The sequence below is a fragment of the Bombina bombina genome, chromosome 6, assembly GCF_027579735.1.
Source record: "Bombina bombina isolate aBomBom1 chromosome 6, aBomBom1.pri, whole genome shotgun sequence".
NCBI classification, from domain to species: Eukaryota; Metazoa; Chordata; class Amphibia; order Anura; family Bombinatoridae; genus Bombina; species Bombina bombina.
The window spans coordinates 589,105,887-589,131,378 of record NC_069504.1 but is presented as its reverse complement, the minus strand read 5'-3'; the positions used below and the strand labels follow the sequence as shown (position 1 = coordinate 589,131,378).

The 25,492-nt window shown below is 32.7% G+C and overlaps 1 protein-coding gene across 1 annotated transcript; it reads right to left on the bottom strand.

Annotated features, from left to right (window-relative positions):
* Nucleotides 1–11,819: 11,819 nt before the first annotated feature.
* On the bottom strand, nucleotides 11,820–13,218 carry FOXB1 (forkhead box B1). The gene is made up of 2 exons (XM_053719911.1): nucleotides 13,086–13,218; nucleotides 11,820–12,810 (listed from the first exon to the last, which is right to left on the bottom strand). Exon 2 carries the CDS (start codon nucleotides 12,786–12,788, stop codon nucleotides 11,820–11,822), a length of 969 nt encoding a protein of 322 aa, XP_053575886.1. The 5' UTR covers nucleotides 12,789–12,810; nucleotides 13,086–13,218.
* Between the last annotated feature and the right edge of the window lie 12,274 nt (nucleotides 13,219–25,492).

Sequence of the window (25,492 nt, the reverse complement as noted above, 5' to 3'; positions counted from 1 at the left end):
ACCAAAGAAAAAAAAGGAGTGGCTATCCTGTTTAGTAAAACAATAGACTTTAAAATTGATAAACTAATGAGAGACGAGGAAGGAAGATATATTATACTGGAAGTTGAAATAGCAGATCGAAAGATTGTTTTATGCAATGTTTATGGTCCAAATGAGGAGGATATAGACTTCTGGCAAAACTTACGGGATAAACTGTTAATATATTCTGGAAATACCATAATTATAGGAGGAGATTTTAATATTGCCCCTAATAGTACACTAGATAGAAGCAGATGCAGCATAGATCAAGCAATGAGGCAAAAACCATTAGATAAATCTACAATCGCAAGAATAAAAAGAGAGTCCCTTATTATAAAGAGACTCCAACAAGACTTAAAATTAACTGATATATACAGAAACAGACATCCTGATGAAAGAGAGTATACATGTCTTTCGAAATAAAAAAAAAACGTTATCTAGAATAGATTACTTCCTTATTTCAGATAAGTTAATAGACTGCATTCAAGAAACACTTATTGACATAATATCTATATCAGATCATGCCCCTATTTTAATTACATTAGATCCTAAACCAAAGACACGGAAACTTAAACAATTCTTTTTTCCAAAATACTTAACAAAAAACAATAAGTTTATTAACTTTTTAAAGACTAAGTGGGCGGAATAAAACAGTTTAATATTAACTCCTTTGACAAAACTCATATATACTGGAATGCCGCGAAAGCGGTATTAAGAGGCGAGATTATAGCATACCAAATAAAACAAAATAAAAAAAATACATGCATATAGACAGCAGATAACTAATTGTTTGATTAATAAATATTCTAACTATATCCAGGCAAAAACTGAGGATAACTGGCAACGATATATTCAGGCCAAAAAAGACAGACCTTATGCAAAATGAAATCAGAGAAAATATAAAATCTTGCACACAGTTTTATAGGTTTGGTAACAAGGTGGGCAGCTTTTTAGCACAAATTGATAAAAATCATAAAACTAAAAGTTTTATAAAAAAAATTAAAGACAAAGATCACACATGGACCCAAACTGGAGATATACAAAAGGCCTTCCATGAATATTTTAAGGAACTCTATTCAGCACAGCATATCAACTTTAATACAAAGGAGTCATTTTGGAACTCCCTGTCAATTCCAAAGCTAGAAAGTAACTGCCTAATAAAAATTAATGAACCTATCACAGAAAATGAAATCAGACAAATAATTAAACTAATGGCAAATAACAAAGCGGCAGGACCGGATGGTCTTCCATCCGAATTTTATAAAATTCTTATAAATGAAATAACTCCCACATTGAATGCTCTGATGAATGGGTTCTAGAATGGACGTTTGGAACCATTAGCTGATTTTAATGAATCCACAATAATAGTAATACCTAAACCAGGAAAAAATCCACAATTAATAGATTCATATAGACCTATCTCACTACTCAACATTGATTATAAAATATTGACTAGTATTTTGGCTAAAAGAATACAGGCTTCATTGGATACAATAATACACCCTGATCAAACAGGGTTTATGAAAGGGAGGTCTTCAAACGTTAATTTAAGGAAGGTCTTCTTAACAATCTCAGATCAATAGTACAATGATAAGTTTAATAAAAAAGTAAATAAAGAAGACAGTTCAATAGTATCACTTGATGCAAGTAAAGCTTTTGACTCTGTCACATGGGAACACCTTGTTACCTCTCTTACAAATTTGGACATACAGGTAATAGCCTTAACTTAATTAAGAAACTGTATAGTGAGTCTAGGGCTGCGATAATTATTAATGGTAAAAAAACATCATATTTTCCCCTCCTAAGAGGGACAAGACAGGGATGTCCTTTATCGCCTCTAATTTTTAATATTGCTCTGGCACCCTTGTTGATTGCCCTTAGAAGCAATATACAGGGGATCGAGATAGGAGGTAAGAGAATACAGCTGGCGGTTTACGCAGATGATTTACTGGTATTCTCCAGAAATTCACATAAAAATTTCAATAAAATATGCCAGATTATAGGAAACTACGGCTCTTTTTCAGGGTACCATATTAATCAGTCTAAATCTGAAGTATTATGGCTTGAAAAAAATCATAAATCAGAAACAAAAACATTTAAAGAAGTAACTAAACATATGACATACCTGGGGGTTAAAATATCTAATGATCCTACAGAATGGTATGCTCTGAATATTGGTAATGGCATTAGACAATTTTGTGATACTCTTAAAAGGTGGAGTTCTCTTCCACTTTCTATCTCTGGCAAAGTAAATTTGCTTAAGATGATAGCACTCCCAAGGTTATTGTATCTCTTTCAGAACATACCTCTCCTAATTAAGAAACATGAGACTAAGATAATTAATCATGCAATTAAAGAATATATTTGATCGAACAGAAGGCCCAGACTTAGTTACCAAAAATTAGTATTTAAAAAAGAACATCTGGGCCTGGGCCTCCCTAACTTAGTAATATACAATCTTGCTGCAGTAACAAAGATTGCGCTAGATTGGCTCTTGGAGAGTAATCACTTTACTTTGCCAGAGATAGAGAATGGCTTGATAAAACCTCTGTACTTAAAAAATATCCTCCACCTAGAGGTTAAAAACCTTCCACTCTATGTTAAAAGAGTGGATATCTTCAGGGACACTGTTGTGGCATAGCACAGAACATGTAAATACTTTAGCATACATCCCTATGCAACACGTTATTTATCCATTAAAGGTAATTCAGAATTTAAGCAAGGTCTCTCTTCCAAAATATTCTCAAATTGGCAAGAAAAGGGATTATCTAATGTTATTCAATTAACAAAAAATAATCAGGGTACAATTCAGGTTGAAGAATTTAAAATAATTAAAAATAAATATCTCCTTTCAGAGAAGCATTTTTTTTCCTATTTACAAATTAGGCACTACTGTTTGAAATTAATACAAACACAGGGGAATAATTGGGATCTCTTGCCACTAGTTCCGGTAATTAATCTCATCAAAAGTGGTAAATATGCTATATCATTGCTATATAACCTAATAAATAATATTAATTATAAACAATATATTGAAATTGGAACTGCAAAATGGAGAGAATTATTCTTTCCGAACCTCACCACTCAAATAATATTAAAAAGCGTGGAGAGAGTGGAGGAGGCATCATTAGCTATCCCTATGCGGGAACAGCATGTAAAGCTAATGTGGATGGTGTATATTACACCTGAGAAGATTGCCAAATGGGGAGGCACGGGGGAAGGAACGATCTGTATCAAATGCAGACAACCAAAGACAAATTTGATACATAGCTTTTGGCTCTGCCCTAAGATACAAGGATTTTGGAGAAAGATAAATTACTGGTTAAGCAAAGTTTATCAAAATCAAATTATTTTACATCCAGAACAGATTTTCTTTTTCCATTACAAAAAAGAACAGTTACAAATTAGGAAATTTATAACGATGGTAATTTTGATAGCAAGGAATCTTATATTGAAAGGATGGAAGAATGCTAAACCACCCTCCTTTGGTAATCTTCGAGAAACTATTCACCATCAATTTTTTATAGAATTACAAGATACCTTACATTATATTGACACTAACACAATGCGCTTTTTTAACAAATGGGAGAACTGGATTAAAACTAGGGAGACTGAAGAGCAAAAGAAAATAATTAGTAACTTCAAAAATACAGTCTATATGGAAAATTGCAGGCTAAGAGGGGAGTGGCTCTTTGAAGAGGCTGACTAGTTTAGAGTGTTGACCGGAGGGGGGAGCGAGGAGGAGAGAGAAGCCCTTTTTTTTTTATTTTATTTTTTTATTTTTTTTATTTTTTATTTATTATTTTTATTTTTATTTTATTTTTTTTCCTCTCTGTGGTTGAAAAGGAGAAAAGACAGAAGGGACGCTAGACTTTATATGTCTTTCTGGTATTAAGGAAGGGAGAATGTTATCTCTTCTCTTATTATTTTTAATGGTATGCTTCATTGATATGTTTTCTTCTTTTTCTTATTTTATTTACGAAAGTGGTTAAAGTAGAGTAAATATATATTTTACCAAATACTAGTTGAAACAAAAAGTATAGATCATGAAAATGTTATATGATTATTCTGTTAAAAACTTGGAAAGATTGATTGCTTATAGTTTGTATTTGATGGATGAAATCAATACATTCTTTTGGAAAAAAACAAAACAAAAAAAAACTGTATATAAAATGATTAGGAGGTTATTTAATTTGGGACCAAAATAGATCTTTAGTTTCCTGAAATGGTAATATGCTATTAGAGCGTTTAGCAGTCACTGAGTAGGGATACTGGTTGGAAGAAATTTATAAACTTGTAACAAAATGTTTAGTAATAACAAAAAATACTTTTTTGATTTGATGTGTAACAAAGTAATCAACGATCAATTCACCTGTGGGAGACACAGTAAATAGGTCTGAATCTATGCAATAGCTATCGATTAATTGTGCCTAAGGAAACCCCAAGTGACATAAGGTGAAACACGTGTAGCAAAGTCGGTATCGTTTTTTTGCCGATTTCCACGCTGTCTAGAATTACAGCGTTTTAAACTTGAATCTGCATTCAGGAAACCTCAGTAAGTCTCCCTATGTAAGCCGTGGACAGCTCTATCATATGCCTATGGAAGGTAAGCGGAACCTTATGACCTAGGGGGTGAACAAAGTCATTTCAACAGAACAGGTAATACGAAGCAGACGCTGAATGAGAATAGCCTTGTGTAACTTCTCCCCTGTTGCTCCGGACTTATCTGTATATCTGTTCCTTCTTGGCACTGTTCAACTTACTTTATGCTAACGAGTAAGGGTATGGGAGTAAGCTATGGATGAGATATGAACGATCCTGTAGCCCCCCAAAATGGTCATTTGTTAATCTGCTGAGTCATACTTTATCTGGCCACATAGGGAGTGAAGGAGTTAATTCGGGGATACCTAGTTGCTTTATATTTGTATGCAACTGCCGTATATTTGCATGAGACAGCTTAACTACAAGGACACTTTATGTGGAGACTTGCTTTGATATATTTTTTCATATGTGAAGACCTAGCTGTCTACCTGACGGCTTTAAATATTAATTTAATATCACTCTGGGTACCCCTGTTTCTTGGGTAATTAATGAATTGCATATGCTTACCAACTTTATGACCAATTAATGTGTGTTTTTTTCTTTTTGTACATAATCTTTTTTACACATGATCACAAATCAATTAAATATATATTATTTACCAGTACTCTTAGTAGTGTGTATTTTTGGAGGATGACGGCTCCTATATTTATCTAATTTGCAGGCTTTATATGGGGTTGCTGGATAAGGTTTACTTGTGGATCTTTGTGTAGCTATATATGTATATATATATATATATATATATATATATATATATATATATATATATATATATATATATATATATATATACTGTATGTGTATATATATATATATATATATATATATATATATATATATATATATATATATATATATATAGTAAAGACATTTGCATCCCTTTCTTTTCCAAACAACTATACCATCTATCTTTGTGCCCTTATAACTTTTTAAATATTTTATTTAAATATTTTTTTTATCAGTGTGTATCTGAGTGTAACTGTAAATTTACATATATTTTTGTTGTGTTTAGTGTAACTTTTTAATTCCCCTACCTTTACATGAGCTCTGAAGCTGCACTAACCCGTCTGGCGGTAATTCACGATTGCGCACGAGTGAACGTCTTTACATTTAACTCGTAATACTTGTGCTATTTCCGTTGCACGTAAAAGCTAAGAAAAAAATGATATTGCTTGTGCGCTACACTTAGCGCACCATTCGTAATCTAGCCCTCAATCGGTAATGTCATATCAAGATTGATTGAAGCCTCTGTCTCAAAAAAATTGCAGAAAAAATTGTATGTGGTTGTTTAAATTGAGTCAGTTGGAAAATTGCATCGTGGAAAGCTCTCATGTTGTAGGAAATTAAAAGATATAAAAAAGAAACACTGGAGGGCCTCATTTTGACCCCATGATTGGACAATCAGGAGTGTAAATAGGTGGACTCAGCTTACACCAAAAATAATTTCCTTCTGCCCATAGAACAACAACTGTACTGCAAAAAGAAAAAAAATATATTAAAAGCAGTAAGAAAGTGAGCTTGCACAAATAAAATGTTCCTTTTGTATAATATACATTAAAAATTAATTGAATCAACAACATATCAATATGTGCACTTTAGTATTGTGTGTATAGGTGTGTGTGGTATATAGGTGTATGTGTGTACAAAGGTGTGTGTGTGTGGTATATAGGTGTATGTGTGTGTGTCTGGTGTATAGGTATATGTGTGTGTGTGTGTCAGGTGTATATGTTTGTGTCTGAGGTATATAAGTGTGTGTATCTGGTGTATAGGAGTGTTAGTGTGTGTGTGTTTGTGGTATATAGGTATATGTGTGTACATATGTGTGTGTGTGAGAGGTATATAGGTGTATGTGTGTGCCTGGTGTATAGGTATATGTGTGTGTGTGTCAGGTGTATATGTTTGTGTCTGAGGTATATAGGTGTGTGTATCTGGTGTATAGGAGTGTCAGTGTTTGTGTGTGGTAGATAGGTGTATGTGTGTACATAGGTGTGTGTGTGTGTGTGGTATATAGGTATATGTGTGTGCCTGGTGTATAGGTATATGTGTGTGTGTCAGGTGTATATGTTTGTGTCTGAGGTATATAGGTGTGTGTATCTGGTGTATAGGAGTGTCAGTGTGTGTGTGTGTGTGTGTGTGTGGTAGATAGGTGTGTGTGTGTGTGTGTGTGTATAGGTGTGTATAGGTGTGTGTGTGGTAGTTAGGTGTATGTGTGTACATAGGTGTGTGTGTGTGTTTGTGTGGTATATAGGTATATCTGTGTGCCTGGTGTACAGGTATATGTGTGTGTGTCAGGTGTATATGTTTGTGTCTGAGGTATATAGGTGTGTGTATCTGGTGTATAGGAGTGTCAGTGTGTGTGTGTGGTAGATAGGTGTGTGTGTGTGTATAGGTGTGTATAGCTGTGTGTGGTAGTTAGGTGTATGTGTGTACATAGGTGTGTGTGTGTGTGTGTGTGGTATATAGGTATATGTGTGTGCCTGGTGTACAGGTATATGTGTGTGTCAGGTGTATATGTTTGTGTATGAGGTATATAGGTGTGTATGTATCTGGTGCATAGGAGTGTCAGTGTGTGTGTTTATACATGTTATAACTAAAGACAACTTGCATTGAATTTAATAAACATAAATATTATTTTTGAGGCAATGATTAATTGCCCCCTTACTATATAACATGACAGCCAAAATATAAATAACAATTGTGAAACCTTAGTGGTATATTGTTGTATAACTACTGATATATTGTACATAAACATATTGAAACAAAAGGCATGAGGAGAGATATTCACAAAATAATCTGTATTAAGAGCATAAAACATTTAATTTCCAGTAAGATCTTTTATTATGCATTGTGAGGAAAAAAAAATGTTATTTTTCTTTTTATCTTTCTTATGATTTAAATCTGAAAAATTGTATTTCTCCTTTGCCCCTTGAAAGAGCCTGTAGAGTATTCTGTAGATTTTAGAAGCCTGGTCCACTTACATGTTACACAGTGATTGTTTAGTATTGACAGAAGCTTCATTGTATCGGTCTTTAACTGGCCATACCAAAGGAAATAGTAATAATAAATAATAATTATTTTAAAAAAGTACTTTCGAATTTTTTCACGATATGTGCCCTTGGATTACAAACTGCTAAAAAAACAATTACAGTTTAAATAAATCAAAAACATGTATTCAATGTGCAGGTTGTGATAAAAGTTTGATGCGTATACAAAAAAAATACTTGAATGTCCCTTTAATAATTCCTAGGCTGATAGGCAAAACATATAACAAACTCCATATTGATTAAATTGTGTAGGTGGTACTAATCTCAGGTGTAAAAGTACCAAAATATCAGCACATAATGTACATTTTTTCTCTTTAACACGTTATCAAAAAGATCAGACTTTATACAATCCTATTACATTCTGAAGTTTATAACCAGCAAAAATATATATGCGATAAAAAAGACAAAAAATATTATTTATCTTAAACATTATGGACAAAGTTTGATTAATAAATGTGACCTACTGAACATTCCTCTGTTTTGAGTTGTTACACTGTACAGATTCTGAATGAACTAATCGATGGAGCAGTGCTTATGATTTCCAATTCCCTTAAATAGTTTTGTAGCAATTACTAAAAATAATAAAAAGAAAAAAGAAAAAAAAAGATATTTAAGTACTGTTGTTTTCTGAGAAGCGTTGGGAAGTTTAGGATCTGCTGGACAAATGGTGTCTCTAAATCCTTTATACTTTTTAACAGAGGATGCTAATATAACTTGCACTGTAGTGCAAACAAACTCCAAAAGGAGGGGAGATAAAACATGAATTTAAATTCCAAAGGGGTTTGTGTGCTGGTTTCCTAGTCCACCAGTCAGTAATGTGTTTGTGGGAATTCAGGCTTTTTGTCTCTAAGAGGGGGGAAAAAAAGCTAAATCTACATCGGTGGCCTAGTCTAGGTTTGCCATTCTTTAGATTTTCTATTGAAGTGAATGAGAGTGAATGAAGTGGCCTGGACCCTTTATTTGATCTACTCAATTGCATAAAGTGACAGAATTCTAATATATTTGTTTAATACTCTTCAATGGTATTTCGAATTCTAACTTGCAGATAAATGCCAGAACTGCTAAGATTACGTTCTCTGTTAGCACTTTGGATATATTTCATAAAAAACATTCAACTGGTTTGAAAGAATTTAAGAAGATTTGGGGGAATCAAATGTGGAAAATAGAAAAACAGATGTGAAGTTATTGTGAATTCCAATAGTGAGATCTGGGTCTATTGTAAAGACACTACAGGAGGTCCTAAGAGTCTATTTTCCATGCTGTAATTGAAACATATTAATTAGATAATTTGTTGTTAGTTCAGAAGAAAACAAATAATAGCCCCAGAGAATTCTTGCATTCTATTTCTATTTTTTTTTTAAAGATATTATTAAATTGCTAAAATACTGCATTAAATATAGCACATTTGATAGTTTCTTACTCGATTTAAAAAAACATAATAATAATATTTAGACAATTTATACAAAATATTAAAAAATGCACATCTGTAAAAAATAAATTGAATAGAAAATAGAAGTATAGTTGAATTTGTTATTTACCAAATGCTATGATTTGGGGAAGCTTTTTTTTATCATATTTCATAGCAACATTCAAGATTTGACAGTGTTAGTAGATAAAATCGTATCCTATAATCCTTAGGCTGTATGTGTTTACTTTGGACTTGAGCCATTAATGGAGATGAACTAAAACAAAGGAGTTAATTCATTCGCCCAGCAGCCCACTAACTTGTTGATACGGTTCAAATTAATTCTTCATAGAAAAAAAACAAAATTATTTTCTTGCATTAGTTTTTCAGTCATTTTATTAATAAATAATATGTTTATGATTTATAACATTAAAAAGTTTTTTATTTTAAAAAAATCTAAAAATCTAATGCTTTGCTTTCTTATATAATAGAACTACATGAATGATCACAAAAACAAACAAACAACAAAAAAAAAGGTTAAATTAAAATATAATAAATCTTGCGAACTTCTGATTTTTTTTTCATTCTGATAAACCGTTTTGGATGCGCTATATGCTTGTGCAAGTTGTTGATCACTATTCTGGATATTGATTATATGTTTGGACCATGGGTAGCAAATGACTCCCCCTGTGCGCAACCTGACAGCACCTTCTTGCCTATTAATAATATAGATGAATCAGGTTTAGCAGCCTATAGCTGCGTTGTGCTAGACGCAAATGATAAGCAAATATACAGAATGGTTCCAGCCATTTCAAATAGGTTCTGTTCAAATGTGTAAGTGTCAAGTTTGTAAGTCTGTCTATTATTGGTATCTTGTTACAATATGAAAGAAAGCTGCAGAATATATATAGACAAACTTTCACTCTCTATGCAGAGAAGTAGAAATGCTGACTTGTTTCTTTAGGAATGCGCTATAAATACATCATTTGTTGTTTTTATTGTACTGCAGCGAACTATGATATAATCAATTTACAGTGTAGTTATGAGTGCACTGGTACAATTGTTATATATGCACTTGTGTATAGTGACCTATATGTATTAATGGTTTTACTTAAGTTTCCTCCACAATTTCATAAATATCTGAACTAGAAATGTTTTATTAAATATGTAACCTTGATATTTAACTTTTCTTGACTTTCAGTGGTGCATCCCTGTTATCTTTTTAAGTGTAAATTTATAAAGTTGATATTCCAAATTCTTGTACTACAAAGTGCAACTAAGGAGTGCATTGGTATATGTTTTGTTATAAGAAACACCTGGGTTCAATTTCAATTTAAACAAAAACGATTTATCTCCACACATATATATATATATATATATATATATATATATATATATATATATATATATATATATATATATATATATATATATATATATATATATATATATATATATATATACACTATATATATATATATATATAAATGTGTATATATATATATATATATATATATATATACCTGCCAGTTTTAGATATACCTTGTATGTGTATGTATGACATATTATCAACCTAGATCTACAACATTGTTATTGAGGTAGAGTGATATAAATATCTTTAGGTAGATTTCCTTATATGTTACTGTTAGTTATTCATACACTTCAACTTGCCTTATAATAAATCCATATTACTTGGGTTATGTTTAAATAAAAGACAAAACAACACGTTCCAATAAACATATTTTAATGAGAAAATATTATTTGGACGACTAGATTCATAATTTAATGCAGACACTTTTAATCTTGGTCTGAAAACACACATGCTGTGAATACTAACATCAGTACTTAAATCCCATGCCTTTTGTACAATTAGGGAACTGTACAGTCATTTCATTACATCTTAGATGACATTAGGGTAATTGCTAATTAACTTAAGCAGTTCACCACAAAGCAACAGTTTTTTTTTTTGTTTTTTTTTTTTAGTTTTCTGCAAATCAACTAAATTAAAACTAGAAGGGGTCAAATAAAAGTGCATTAAACACATTTCATGTTCATTCATATTCACAAACATTTACAGATGCCTTTTCACTGCACTTTTCTGATATGGTCTAAATACAAGCAATAAAAAACTTGGTAACAATGTTTCCGACTTTTCTACACCTGAAAGTGTAAACAGATGAAAAATAAATATCAACGTATTTGTTTTCGTCATAGACCAATTATCCATCAGCGCCTTGATGCATTATTCACAGTTTACATTATAGTTTAGTATGTACATTAAAACTGTATCAATTATTTTTAACAGAACATTATTTATATATATATATATATATATATATACATACATAAAAGGAACAAGATGGAAGAAGTTTGTCCAGCTGATAAAAGTTATTTGTTTATTAAATCAACTCTTGCCTTTAGGGCTTAAAATCAGAATTTTATTTTCTGTTACAATGCCACTTGCTATATATATATATGTATATATATATATATATATATATATATATATATATATATATATATATATATATATATATATATATATATATATATAGTGCAAACAAATTCGTATGAACAGCACTCGTTAAAGAAAAGCAGTAAGACATGTTCAAGTGTATAAGGATATGGAAGTGATAGTCACAAAATCCATGTTGTATTAACAACTGGAACAGCTAGCAAGAAACTCGAACCTCCTTTGAGGAGTGATATTGAGTAAACCTTGAAGAAATGGGTTTAGAAGTTATGGGCACCGATCAGTGCACAGCCACAGAGAGTAGGGCAGCAGAAGGGCTGGTTAGAGTCTCGCTGGGGGTAGCTGGGCTGCTTTGGCTGGTTGCTGTTTGTGGGGATGTTGGACTTAGTGAGGGAGAAATGTTCGAGAGAATAGCTGGAATGTGGGTTGGGAGTGCGGGGAGCCCTGACAAGGATGTAGGCGTAGGCTTGATGGGAACTGGGATAGCTGGTAAAGTTTGTCCTCCGTGGCACAACGGCTTTAGGGGCACCCCGTATGCACTCACACTGTAATCACTGTTGGCCATTGATATGGGGGTGGTTGTGTCTATCATGCTAGAGCTGTACATGTGTGGCCAGCCTGTGCCAATAGAACTGCCAACTGTAGTCAATTGGTTATGGAGAGGGTATGCAGCTGACATTGGCTGCATTGTGGAAAAAGCTAGTCCTCCTGGCATTTTATATTCTCTTGCGATAATATTTTCTATTGCAAATGGATGCTTGAAACTGGATGTTTGGGAGACCCCCAAGTTATAAGTGGACATCTGTGGCAGGTGAGTCCCAGAAGCTGCTAATGCGCTCAGTCTCAGCTTTGCCTGCTGCTGTAAGTACTGTGCTGCCTCTGATGGTTTAGTAGGGGCCAAGTGGTCAGATTTCATAACCTTGAACCTTTTTCTACGCCTCAGGAAGCTACCATTCTCAAACATATCCCCACAACTGGGATGAAGTGCCCAGAAACTGCCCTTGCCAGGTTGATCAGGTCTCCTAGGAATCTTGATGAAACAATCATTAAAAGACAAGTTGTGCCTCAGAGAATTCTGCCATCTCTGCGTGTTTTCTCTGTAGTAAGGGAATCTGTCCATGATGAATTTGTAAATTTCACTCAGTGGCAGCATTTTTTCCTGGGAGCTCTGGATGGCCATGGCTGTGAGTGAAATATAGGAGTAAGGAGGTTTCTGGTCACTGTAGGTATTTCTCCCAGGGCGAGGCATCTTTACAGCAATCTGGGGAGATCTGCATTGGAATGACAAGTTCGATGTAATTAGCATAATATATAAACTCACAACTACTGCAAATTCACACCAAGTAAACCAAAACAGCAAATAAACTACACCAAATTGATTAACAAATACTGTATGAATATACATGCAATCTGGTCGTGACTATTTAACATATACTATTAATCAACTAAGATAATTAACTTCCAAATTCGAAGTTCAATGAACATATATTGGCTGTATCTTGCATAACAGCACAGAATTCCTTTACACACATATGTTATACTATACCTTGGATACTTTAGAAGATGCCACCCTGCATCCGGATCCAAATCTTGCAAAAGATAGTTCTTGTAGAAATCACAAAAACTCGTGATTTGTTACTTCTCTTTCCAGATTTCGTCCTAACCACCCTGGACCTTATTTTTTTATATAAACTGAGATCTTCACTTTAGCATCTGGAGTAAGCGCCTTTTCTTGCCAGTAGTTGCATGGGAGAATGGAGAAAGGGTTTTCTTCTTTGCTGGGTGGGAGATAATCTAAGTAGTTGTCTCCATGTCCTTCCTCAAACCATCTGATAGTTTTATGTGGTGACATGAGCAGAAAAGACCCCTGTAGAGTCGCTTCATTAATGTGCCACTTCTTTGCTATCATATGACAATCGCCTTGGGAGGAGGAGGGAGGGAGTAGAGGGAGAGGGGGAAGGGGGGAGAAAGGCATAATCTGGTTTCATTTACACCTATTTACATGGACACCTTGGGCCAATAGAAATCATTTCCATTTGAAGACAAGGCAAGGGGTGAAAAGGCTCAGCAACCGGAATTGAAGTGTGATGGCACCCAGTAACAGTGTGTGTGAAGGTATGCACTAACCTTTCTGTGGACTGTGCAGGGAGCTTAGTCTGCAATTCACACTTACAAATGGAGCTACTGAGCAGTGGGATGTTTGACATGGAAATTGCTTGGCTGTGGTATTCTGTTTGTTCTATATTGTTATCTGATTTGTATTGTTAGCTAACTTAAGGCAGCGCTTTTACTTTTTTTTAACAAGGGGGGTATCTTTTTCTCATCCTGACCAAACTGACTAAATGGATTCAGCTACACTTTTTTGTTTATCGTCAAAAGTTGTTGTGAACTTGTGTTTTATGTAAATAATCAGCAAAAGTTACCTAAATGTGCATGTTATAGTAATATGATGGTTCAAAATAACATATATTAATTTATATTTCAGATTTATTTTATATAATATGTTTATTAGATCTATATGCTTTTTTGTATTTATTTTTTTATTCAACGTTGTTTTCTAATATAAACTAAATCTTAAAAAATAGTACATTAAACATAAAATATATTAAACGTGCGTTTAAGAAGTTACTTTAGTTTATGTATTACACATATGTCAGTTGCTACAGACTTCATTAAATAAATTAAAATCCATACAATGTTTAACTGTTTTGTTTGCTGCTGTTTCCCAGGATCACATTAACTATATGTAACACACTAGCTGTTTTGTCATTGCTCATAGTTTGTATCTCAACAAGTGAAGCAGAAATATAAATTTAAAATTATCATAGTTTAGGATTTGAATATTTAAGGGAAAAAAATGTATTAAATATGTTGTATTTTAAAACATCAACCATAGAAAAAAAAGCAAAAATAAATAAAATAACGAAAAGCATGAATGAAAGAAAAGTCAAAGTGTTATAAATCTATTGCTTGTGGTTAATAAAATGAATGCGTTTTTATTAAATTTCTGTTTGAAGTACAGGGTTTACTGAAACCCCATTTTAACTCCCTAGTGGCTTGTTGATAATTCCCAATTATTCTAGCTCATAACAACATAGTGCACTGTACTTAGGCAGCTGCTGGGCGGCCAGATGTGAAGCCCCAGGACTCAAAGCACAGAGTCTGCAAAGTCTGCTCACTGCATTGTTTAGACTGGTACCTTACACCTGCGCTAAAAGAGACGGTCATAGATAATAGATTACATTAGATAGATAGATAGATAGATAGATAGATAGATGATAGACAGAAAGACAGATAGAAGGACAGCTATGATGGATAGATAGAAAGGAAATAGATGATACATAGATAGATAGATAGATAGATAGATAGATAGGTAGCTAGATAGACAGACAGACAGAAGGACAGATAGAATATAGAAATGATATAGATAAATGGATAGATAGATAATAGATAGATAGATAGATAGAGATAGATAGATAAATAGATAGATAGACATACAGAAGGACTGATATGATAGATAGAAAGGATATAGATAGATAGATAGATGATAGATAGATTATAGATAGATAGATGGATAGATAGATAGATGGATAAATAGATAGATGGATAAATAGATAGATATATGACATATAGATAGATAGATAGATAGACCAGATTAAATTATGCGTGTATATTTTATTCACTTTGGTCCATCTAATTTGCTATGTCCAATTCCAAATATAACACTCAAAGATGTTTGTTGACATTTTAGTTATCTCACTGTTTTATGAAACAATTCATCTTATATGAAGGGTTTTTCTCTTCTCTAAAGTATATTTTTTATATGAATCCAATGTATAAATATGTTATTCATTCTTATATAAACACTTTTCTTCTGATTATATAAATGTTTTACAAACGCATTAAATAGAGACTTCTTTAATTCATAGTTTGTAAATTACACATCGCATATCCAGGATCTGCAGATTTATTTGATTAAACCAAACCTGTGCCATATTTTAAACTCGAACGGTGACTATAGATGCACAAATAAATATTGCATTTAAATAACAGAAACGCTTTGCATTATCCTTAAAATATTTGTATTAGTTATAGCTATAAATATATACTTTATTATAATATTTTACTAAAATGGATCAAAATAAAAAGTAAAAGTACAAATGGGATTATTTAGTTACATAATATTGCATGCAAATAAGAAAACACCTAGGATTCTATCAGCACATTTAGAAGATTGCATCTTTCTATGAAGTCTGTAATTAGCACTTTCAGAACTTTAGAGATTGTAGAACTTTTGCAATAAATCACTTGCTAGAGAGGTGTATGGGGGGAAATTGGATGCAAGAGCCCCTGTGTACAATTAAACCATATTCAACAAAGATGCGTTGAGACAGCTACAACATTAATGACAGTTCTTTGCTGGTCAATAAATCACCAAATCGTTACTTAAACACGATGAATTTAGGAGATTAAACAATTTCATTAATATTGAAATAGCTGCTAGTTCCAGATTAGATGTTTGAAATGCAGTATCACGTTTTCCAATATTAACAGAAGCACTTGAATACTCGAATAAAATGACCTTCTAAATTAAGTTAAAAAAGAAGGAATACATTTGCAGAACGCCTGACCCCTTATCACTTGTATATTAAGACTTATTTTTCTATCTAAATATGCGCTTCACGTTTAAAATTGTGACTAAGAAATATAACTAAGCAAGAGCTCAGGTATAATTATAAACTGCATGGTTTAACAACGACATCTTCCTAGGCTAATATTTTTTTTAATTTAATTTATATATTAAAAAAAACATTTTGTTATTTAAATCATACAAAATAAATGCTTACAAGTATACTAAATTACACACACGTATTTATTACAAATAAAATACAAATTCTAAAATTTTGTTTAGAAAATCGGTAAATATTTTTAATTGTAGATGTGTTTACTAATGTAATAATGATTTATTTTACTTACCGTTATATTGGCATATAACACACACACACATATATATATATACATATAAATGTGTGTGTGTATATATATATATATATATATATATATATATATATATATATATATATATATATATATATATATATATATATATATATATAATATATATATATATATATATATATATATATATATATATATATATATATATAATAATAATTATACACACTCACACACACATATCTCTATCTATCTATCTATCATCTATCTATCTATCTATCTATCTATCTATCTATCTATCTATCTATGTAATTTATTTATGTTTACGATAAAATGGATCGACCTAACAATAGTGGCTATTACTATACATACACCTTTGATTATATGCATTGCTAATTACATATAATTAATATCATGTAAACTGTGTGTATTTGTGGGCTTAAAAAAAGAATACATCTTTTGTTAAAAAGAAAAAGTAATACAAATGAAAACTTCATGGAGTTAAATTTAAATAAGTGGCTGGAACAGTTGTTGGGAAAACGGTATAAATACACATAAGTCAATTATATCAATGTGCAAAGCAAATGGAATCTATTTCTATCCATAGCTATTCAGTCTTTCCACCCAGATCAGCCAGGCTTAGCTTTCTGCATGAAAGGATTGCTATAGAGCCATTTCCCCCCAAAAGCAGGACCCCACACGTTTACAGATTTGGTAATAATTTATGCTAATTTCCCTCCCATAAATCCACAATTCGTTTCAGTGGCATGCAGGCTGTTCAGAGGCAGAAGAAAAAGCAAGAGATAATAGTGGCTAACACAATATTGGTTTTGATCCCTTATGGGTTCAATGCAGGTGTGAGTATGTCGAAGTTGCAGGATCTGTCCTATAATATTGAACTACAAATACACAAAGCAAACCCCTTATTGAACCCATGTTATTATTTACCAAATAGTAATTCAAAAGTGCTAAGCACTTCTTAAAGTATCCTGGGCTTCAAACAATGCAGATCAAAAACAGGTTTTTACAACTTGAAAGCATTTCTGTTTAAACCCCCAGCTTATTCTTCATGCACTTACTTTTTGTGTCCCCTCTGTTTGCTCAGTAGCATTTAAAAACAAGCAGAGATAATTTGGTTTTGGAGCTTCCCTCTTTGCAGATGAAGTTTTTTTCCACGTTTACCAAATAGATTTGGCTGCCTAAAGGAACTGAATTAATACATTGAAGTTATTTGAGTGTGATGAAAAATAATATGAACTGAAATATAGCACCTTGTAAGGTGTTCACACCTCTATATGATCTTACTAATAGATTATTCACGGTAGCATGATTGGTAATTTATCATTGATTTCAATGCTATGTCTTATTACCCTGATAATTTTACTGCTACCACATTATATATTCTGCATAGTAAACTGCATTTTAAGTTAGAACTTGTATGTACAGATAAAATCTAGCGACTGGATAAGCGAATTATGCTCACACTGTGTGACAGATCTGTGTCCTAAAATAAAAGCATTTATGTTATAATGTAAGGACGTTTCAAGCCCTATAGCTGTGACATTTTATGTATGGAAGTGCACAACCTCCTGTACTATGTAGATACTGAGTTGTATATAAATAGTAACCTTTTTCTGAAGAAATAGTGTCATAAAAATGTAGAACTTGTCTATTTGTATGAAAAGGTTCATCACAGTAATTTCACATAACACTGTAAGATTTAATTACCACACATATATACGTTTATATCAGTTAGACACAGACTTTAAACCATTCATTTGTTTAGATAACTTTGCCTTGTCAACCAGTGTAAAATACTAGAAAAATATGACAGCAACTTAGTTTTTTGTTGTTCTTTATTTTTTATACTCTATTGGCGTAGTTTAAAAATTGCTGTGATACTACTCTTGGTTTATTCTCATGTGTCTCACTAAGGGCTAATATTATACACTTTACTGACAGCTGATTAAACTTTATCAATCTATTAAAAATAAAATTATATATATATTTATACATATCTATCATCTATCTAATCTATCTATCTATCTATCTATCTATCTATCTATCTATCTATCTATACATATTTCTTCATTAAGACAACTTTATTCGGTTTATTCAGAAGGAATTGAATCCACTTTCCAGCTTTCACAAGTCAGTAGCTTCTTCAGTTCGCATTATACTTAGAATGACGTTTATTAAATTAAACTCTCTTTGACAGATTTATGAAGAAGCAGAGTTCCACGGAATTTTAGACCACATTTACTAAACTGAAAGGCTGTATTTTTCTTGTTGATAACTAACTTTGCACCGGCTTCAAACATAGCAAAGTTGATTTATTTTTTATTTTTTATAAATCTTACCCACAATATTTTCTGGGAACTGTGTTTAAAATTTAGGCCACAATTTTATGTGTAAAACAAGTATAAATATTAAGCATGCGTTTAAGAGGATTCACTTTAATTATCTGTTTTAATTGTCCCAATTAACTATGACAGCTGTACCTGCTTAACATTTTACACCTGGAGCCTCCTATAGTCTTAAAAAGGACAATAAATACAATTTAAAAGCTTTGTGAAATGAAAGCTTCATACCTGAGAACCATTTTCCAATTAATAGTGTAGTTTTCTTTCCTTTAATTTTTTTTATCAAATGAGTTCATTTTTTTATGTCCTCCTTTTCATTGGTTCCTCTGTCCCCCTGAACAATAGCACAATTTGTAACCAATCACAGGCTTGTACATATGTATGTGGGATTAATATACATTATTGTTCACACGTGCAGTAACACGGATTAATTACATTTACAAGTGCAAATTCAGGTTTAACCACACTCTTTAACTAAATATTGTTTGTATCTATCTATCTATCTATCTATCATCTTATCTATCATCTATCTATCCATCTATCTATCTATCTATCTATCTATCTATCTATCTATCATCTATCTATCTATCTATCTATCTATCTATCTATCTATCTATCATCTATCTATCTATCATCTATCTATCTATCTATCTATCTATCTATCTATCTATCTATCATCTATCTATATCTATCTATCATCTATCTATCTATCTATCTATCTATCTATCTATCATCTATCTATCTATCTATCTATCTATCTATCTATCTATCTATCTATCTATCTATCTATCATCTATCTATCATCTATCTATCTATCTATCTATCTATCTATATATCTATCTATCATCTATCTATCTATCTATCTATCTATCTATCTATCTATCTATCTATCTATCATCTATCTATCTATCTATCTATCTATCTATCTATCTATCTATCTATCTATCTCTCTATCTCTATCATCTATCTATCTATCTATCTATCTATCTATCTATCTATCTATCTATCTATCATCTATCTATCTATCTATCTATCTATCTATCTATCTATCTATCTATCTATATCTATCTATCTATCTATCTATCTATCTATCTATCTATCTATCATCTATCTAATCTATTTATCTAATCTATTTATCTAATCTATCTAATCTGCTATTGTAAACAAGGATTTTACCTGAGCAACAACATTGATAATCCACTTTAAGAGAGTACAAGACTTGGAGATTTGTGTGGGTAAATTCTAGTGCATAAGACTTGGTCACTCACACTGGGAAACTGATTCCTCCTTATGTAGACTAATTTAAAGAACTAACTAAAGACTCCTAATAGAAAATCTTGTTATAATGCATTTTTTAAAAGTTGCAACATTACTGTTTTGAAGGCATCAGGGTGCCATTTACTCCCAAACCCTCTAGTTAAATGTATACTTTTAGGCTTATATGTACACTTTAATGTCAGTGAAGAGCATGTCACTTAAAATTCCCAACTTCAGATGCAAAATCTGCTGAATCTGTATAGTTTACTTGATATCGTTTCAGTTGGGTTATTTGTGGATAGCTGCCTTGTATGCAGGTACAAATCCCCAAATCCAGAATTCCAAAATCCAAACTTTTTAATAAATATTTTTTTAAATAAAATGATCAAAAATTACTATTTACTCCCCTGCCTGTCACAATTTTCTCTGTCTGTGTCTGTTTTTTTTGTTGGTTATTTTTGTGCTTTAAAATGCAAATACTAGTCAAAATGTGTTTAACACAAAACTATTACCTTTCTGATTACAGTACTTACTATCTTTCTGATGGTTCTATGTACACAAAAGTATTAAACATGATATACAAATTACATTGGTTCCATGTATAAGCTGTTTTATGACATGTTAATATGACATAAGATGTTACTTACATTGGGTTCCACCTCCTCTACAAATATTCCAAAATCCAAACTATTGTGAAATCCATTTTTTTTTATCCCAAATTGTTTGGATAAAGGGGTTTCTATTTATAAGTTGACTATTTTTTATTTTAAAACTGACTTGAACTGTCTTGGAACTTAAGCTGACCAGTTAGAAAAATTACACTAATTGCCAGTAAAGCTATTTTTTTTTACTTAAAACTAGTAACTATAATCTCTGTCCAAATAATAGCAATCAAATAAATACAATAAAAATGTTGAATTGTAAACAAAAAACATGAACTGTAATATAACTTGAAAAATGTTACTTCATTTTATTATTTAATTTAAATAATTTAAAGGGACATGGAAACCAATTTTTTTGTTTCGTGATTCAGATAGAGTATGCAATTTTAAGCAACTTTCTAATTTACTCCTATTATCAAATTTTCTTTATTCTCTTGGTATCTTTATTTGAAATGCAAGAAAGTTTAGATGCCGGCCCATTTTTGGTGAACACACTGTATTGTTCTTGCTGATTGGTAGATAAATTCACTCACCAATAAACAAGTGCTTTCCATGGTTCTAAACCAAAAAAATAGCTTAGATGCCTTCTTTTTCAAATAAATGGCTAGATTACGAGTTTTGCGTTATGAGTAAAAAAAGCAGCGTTAAGCCTTATAATGCTGCTTTTTTACTACTGATGCTATTACGAGTCTTGCAGATTTAGGGGCACCGCACACTTTTTTGGCCTTACCGCAAATCAACTTACGCAAATTGCGTAAAGTCTTTTTTTCTATGGGACTTCCATAGCGCCGGTATTACGAGCCTGTCCTGGGAGGCCAAAAAGTGAGAGGTACACCCTATCCCGTCAAGATTCGTAATGCATTCTAAAGTCAGTAGTTAAGAGTTTTACACTACAGAGCTGTAGCATAAAACTCATAACTAAAGTGCTAAAAAGTACACTAACACCCATAAACTACCAATTAACCCTAAACCGAGGCCCTACCTCCTTGCAAACACTATAATAAAATTATTAACAACTAATCTGCCGCTCCCGACATCGCCGCCACTAGAATAAACATATTAACCCCTAAACTGTCGTACTCCCGCCTCGCAAACACTAGTTAAATATTATTAACCCCTAATATGCTGCCCCTAACATCGCCGCCACCTACCTACATTTATTAACCCCTAATCTGCCGCCCCCAACGTCGCCGCCACTATACTAAATTTATTAACCCCAAAAACGAAGTCTAACCCTAACACCCCCTAACTTAAATATAATTAAAACAAATCTAAAGAAAACCTACTATTAATAACTAAATAATTCCTATTTAAAACTAAATACTTACCTATAAAATAAACCCTAAGATAGCTACAATATAACTAATAATTACATTGCATCTAGCTTAGGTTTTATTTTTATTTTACAGGCAAGTTTGTATTTATTTTAACTAGGTAGAATAGTTACTAAATAGTTATTAACTATTTACTAACTGCCTAGCTAAAATAAATACAAATTTACCTGTAAAATAAAACCTAACCTAAGTTACACTAACACCTAATCTAACCCTACAATAAATAAATTCCCTAAATTAAATACAATTAAATAAATTTAATACAATTACCTAAATTACAAAAAAAACAAAACACTAAATTACAGAAAATAAAAAACAAATTACAAGATATTTAAACTAATTACACCTAATCTAATAGCTCTATCAAAATAAAAAAAGCCCCCCAAATTAAAAAAAAAACTAGCCTAAACTAAACTACCAATAGCCCTTAAAAGGACTTTTTGCGGGGCAATGCCCCAAAAAAATCAGCTCTTTACCTGAAAAAAAAATACAAAAAACCCACCTAACAGTAAAACCCACCACCCACACAACCAACCCCCCAAATAAAACCCTAACTAAAAAAACCTAAGCTCCCTATTGCCCTGAAAAGGGCATTTGGATGGGCATTGCCCTTAAAAGGGCATTTAGCTCTATTGCGGCCCAAAGTCCTAACCTAAAAAAAAACCCCACCCAATAAACCCTTAAAAAAAACTAACACTAACCCCTGAAGATCCACTTACAGTTTTGAAGATCCGACATCCATCCTCAACGAAGCCGGGAGAAGTCCTCAACGAAGCCGGGAGAAGTCTTCACCAAGCCGGGAGAAGTGGTCCTCCAGACGGGCAGAAGTCTTCATCCAGAGGGCATCTTCTATCTTCATCCATCCAGCGCAGAGCGGCTTCATCTTCAAGACATCCGGCGCGAGCATCCTCTTCAATCAACGTCTTTATCCAGAATGAATATCTCTTTAAGTGACGTCATACAAGATGGCGTCCCTTAGATTCCAAGATGGCATCCCTTAGATTCCAATCGGAATTAAGGTTGAAAAAATCCTATTGGCTGATGCAATCAGCCAATCGGATTGAAACTCAATCCTATTGGCTGATCCAATCAGCCAATAGGATTGAGCTGGCATTCTATTGGCTGTTCCAATCAGCCAATAGAATGCCAGCTCAATCCTATTGGCTGATTGCATCAGCCAATAGGATTTTTTCAACCTTAATTCCGATTGGCTGATAGAATTCTATCAGCCAATCGGAATCTAAGGGACACCATCTTGGATGACATCACTTAAAGAGATATTCATTCTGGAAGAAGACGTCGATTGAAGAGGATGCTCCGCGCCGGATGTCTTGAAGATGGAGCCACTCCTCGCCGGATGGATGAAGATAGAAGATGCCGTCTGGATGAAGACTTCTGCCCGTCTGGAGGATCACTTCTCCCGGCTTGGATGAAGACTTCTCCTGGCTTCGTTGAGGACTTCTCCCGGCTTCGTTGAGGATGGATGTCGGATCTTCAAAACTAAGTAAGTGGATCTTCAGGGTTTAGTGTTAGGTTTTTTTAAGGGTTTATTGGGTGGGTTTTATTTTTAGGTTAGGGCTTTGGGCCACAATAGAGCTAAATGCCATTTTAAGGGCAATGCCCATCCAAATGCCCTTACGGCAATGGGGAGCTTAGGTTTTTTTTTAGTTAGGGTTTTATTTGGGGAGCTGGTTGTGTGGGTGGTGGGTTTTACAGTTGGGGGGGTGGTTTGTATTTTTTTCAGGTAAAAGAGCTGATTTCTTTGGGGCATTGCCCCGCAAAAGGCCCTTTTAAGGGCTATTTGTAGTTTAGTTTAGGCTAAGGTTTTTTATTTTGGGTGGGCTTTTTTATTTTGATAGGGCTATTAGATTAGGTGTAATTAGTTTAAATATCTTGTAATTTGTTTTTTATTTTCTGTAATTTAGTGGGGGGGGTGTTTGTAATTTAGGTAACTATATTAAATTTATTTCATTGTATTTAATTTAGGAAATTTATTTAATTGTAGGTTTAGGTTAGGTGTTAGTGTAACTTATGTTAGGTTTTATTTTACAGGTAAATTTGTATTTATTTTAGCTAGGTAGTTAGTAAATAGTTAATAACTATTTAGTAACTATTCTACCTAGTTAAAATAAATACAAACTTGCCTGTAAAATAAAAATATAACGTTAGCTAGATACAATGTAACTATTAGTTATATTGTAGCTAGTTTAGGGTTTATTTTATAGGTAAGTATTTAGTTTTAAAGGGACAGTCTAGTATAAACTAAACTTTCATTATTCAGATAGGACTTTTAATTTTAATCAACTTTCCAATTTACTTTTATTATCAAATTTGCTTTTTTCTCTTGGTATTTTTAGTTTAAACTAAACATAGGTAGGCTCATATGCTAATTTCTAAGCCTTTGGGGGCTGCCTCTTATCACATGCTTTTTAAATCTCTTTTCAACACAAAGAGACAGAAAGTACAATGGGCCATATAGATAACACTGTGTTCAGGCACAGGGAGTTATTTAAGATCTAGCACAACACAATGTTAAATGCAAGACAATAGATAATAAACTAAAGTTACAGTCATGTGATCAGGAGGCTGTCAGAAGGTGCTTAGATACAAGGTAATCACAGAGGTAAAAAGTATAGTAATATAACTGTGTTGGTTGTGCAAAACTGGGGAATGGGTAATAAAGGGATTATCTATCTTTTAAAACAATAACAATTCTATGGTAGACTGTCCCTTTAAATAGGAATTATTTAGTTATTAATAGAAGGTTTTCTTTAGATTTATTTTAATTATATTTAAGTTAGGGGGTGTTAGGGTTATGGTTAGGTTAGGGGGTGTTAGGGTTATGGTTAGACTTAGATTAAGGGGTTAATAAATTTAGTATAGTGGCGGTGACATTAGGGGCAGAAGATTAGGGGTTAATAATTGTCAGTAGGTGGCTGCGATGTTAGAGGTTGCAGATTAGGGGTTAATAATATTTAACTAGTGTTTGTGAGGCGGAGTGCAGCGGTTTAAGGGTTAATATGTTTATTATAGTGGCGGCGATGTCCGGAGCAGTAGATTAGGGGTTAATAAGAATAATGCAGGTGTCGGCGATGTCGGGGGCAGCAGATTAGGGGTTAATAAGTGTAAGGTTAGGGGTGTTTAGACTCGGGGTTCATGTTAGGGTGTTAAGTGTAAACATAAATTTTGTTTCCCCTTAGGAATCAATGGGGCTGCTTTACTGAGCTTTACGCTGCTTTACGCTTTACGCTGCTTTATTGCATGTGTTAGACTTTTTCTTAGCCGGCTCTCCCCATTGATGTCTATGGGGAAATCGCGCACGAGCACGTACAACCAGCTCAACGCTGACTTAAGCAGCGCTGGTATTGGAGTGCGGTATGG

Coding starts and splice junctions, on each gene's coding strand:
- FOXB1 (XM_053719911.1), bottom strand. CDS start 12,788: ATGCCTCGCCCTGGGAGAAATACCTACAGTGACCAGAAACCTCCTTAC.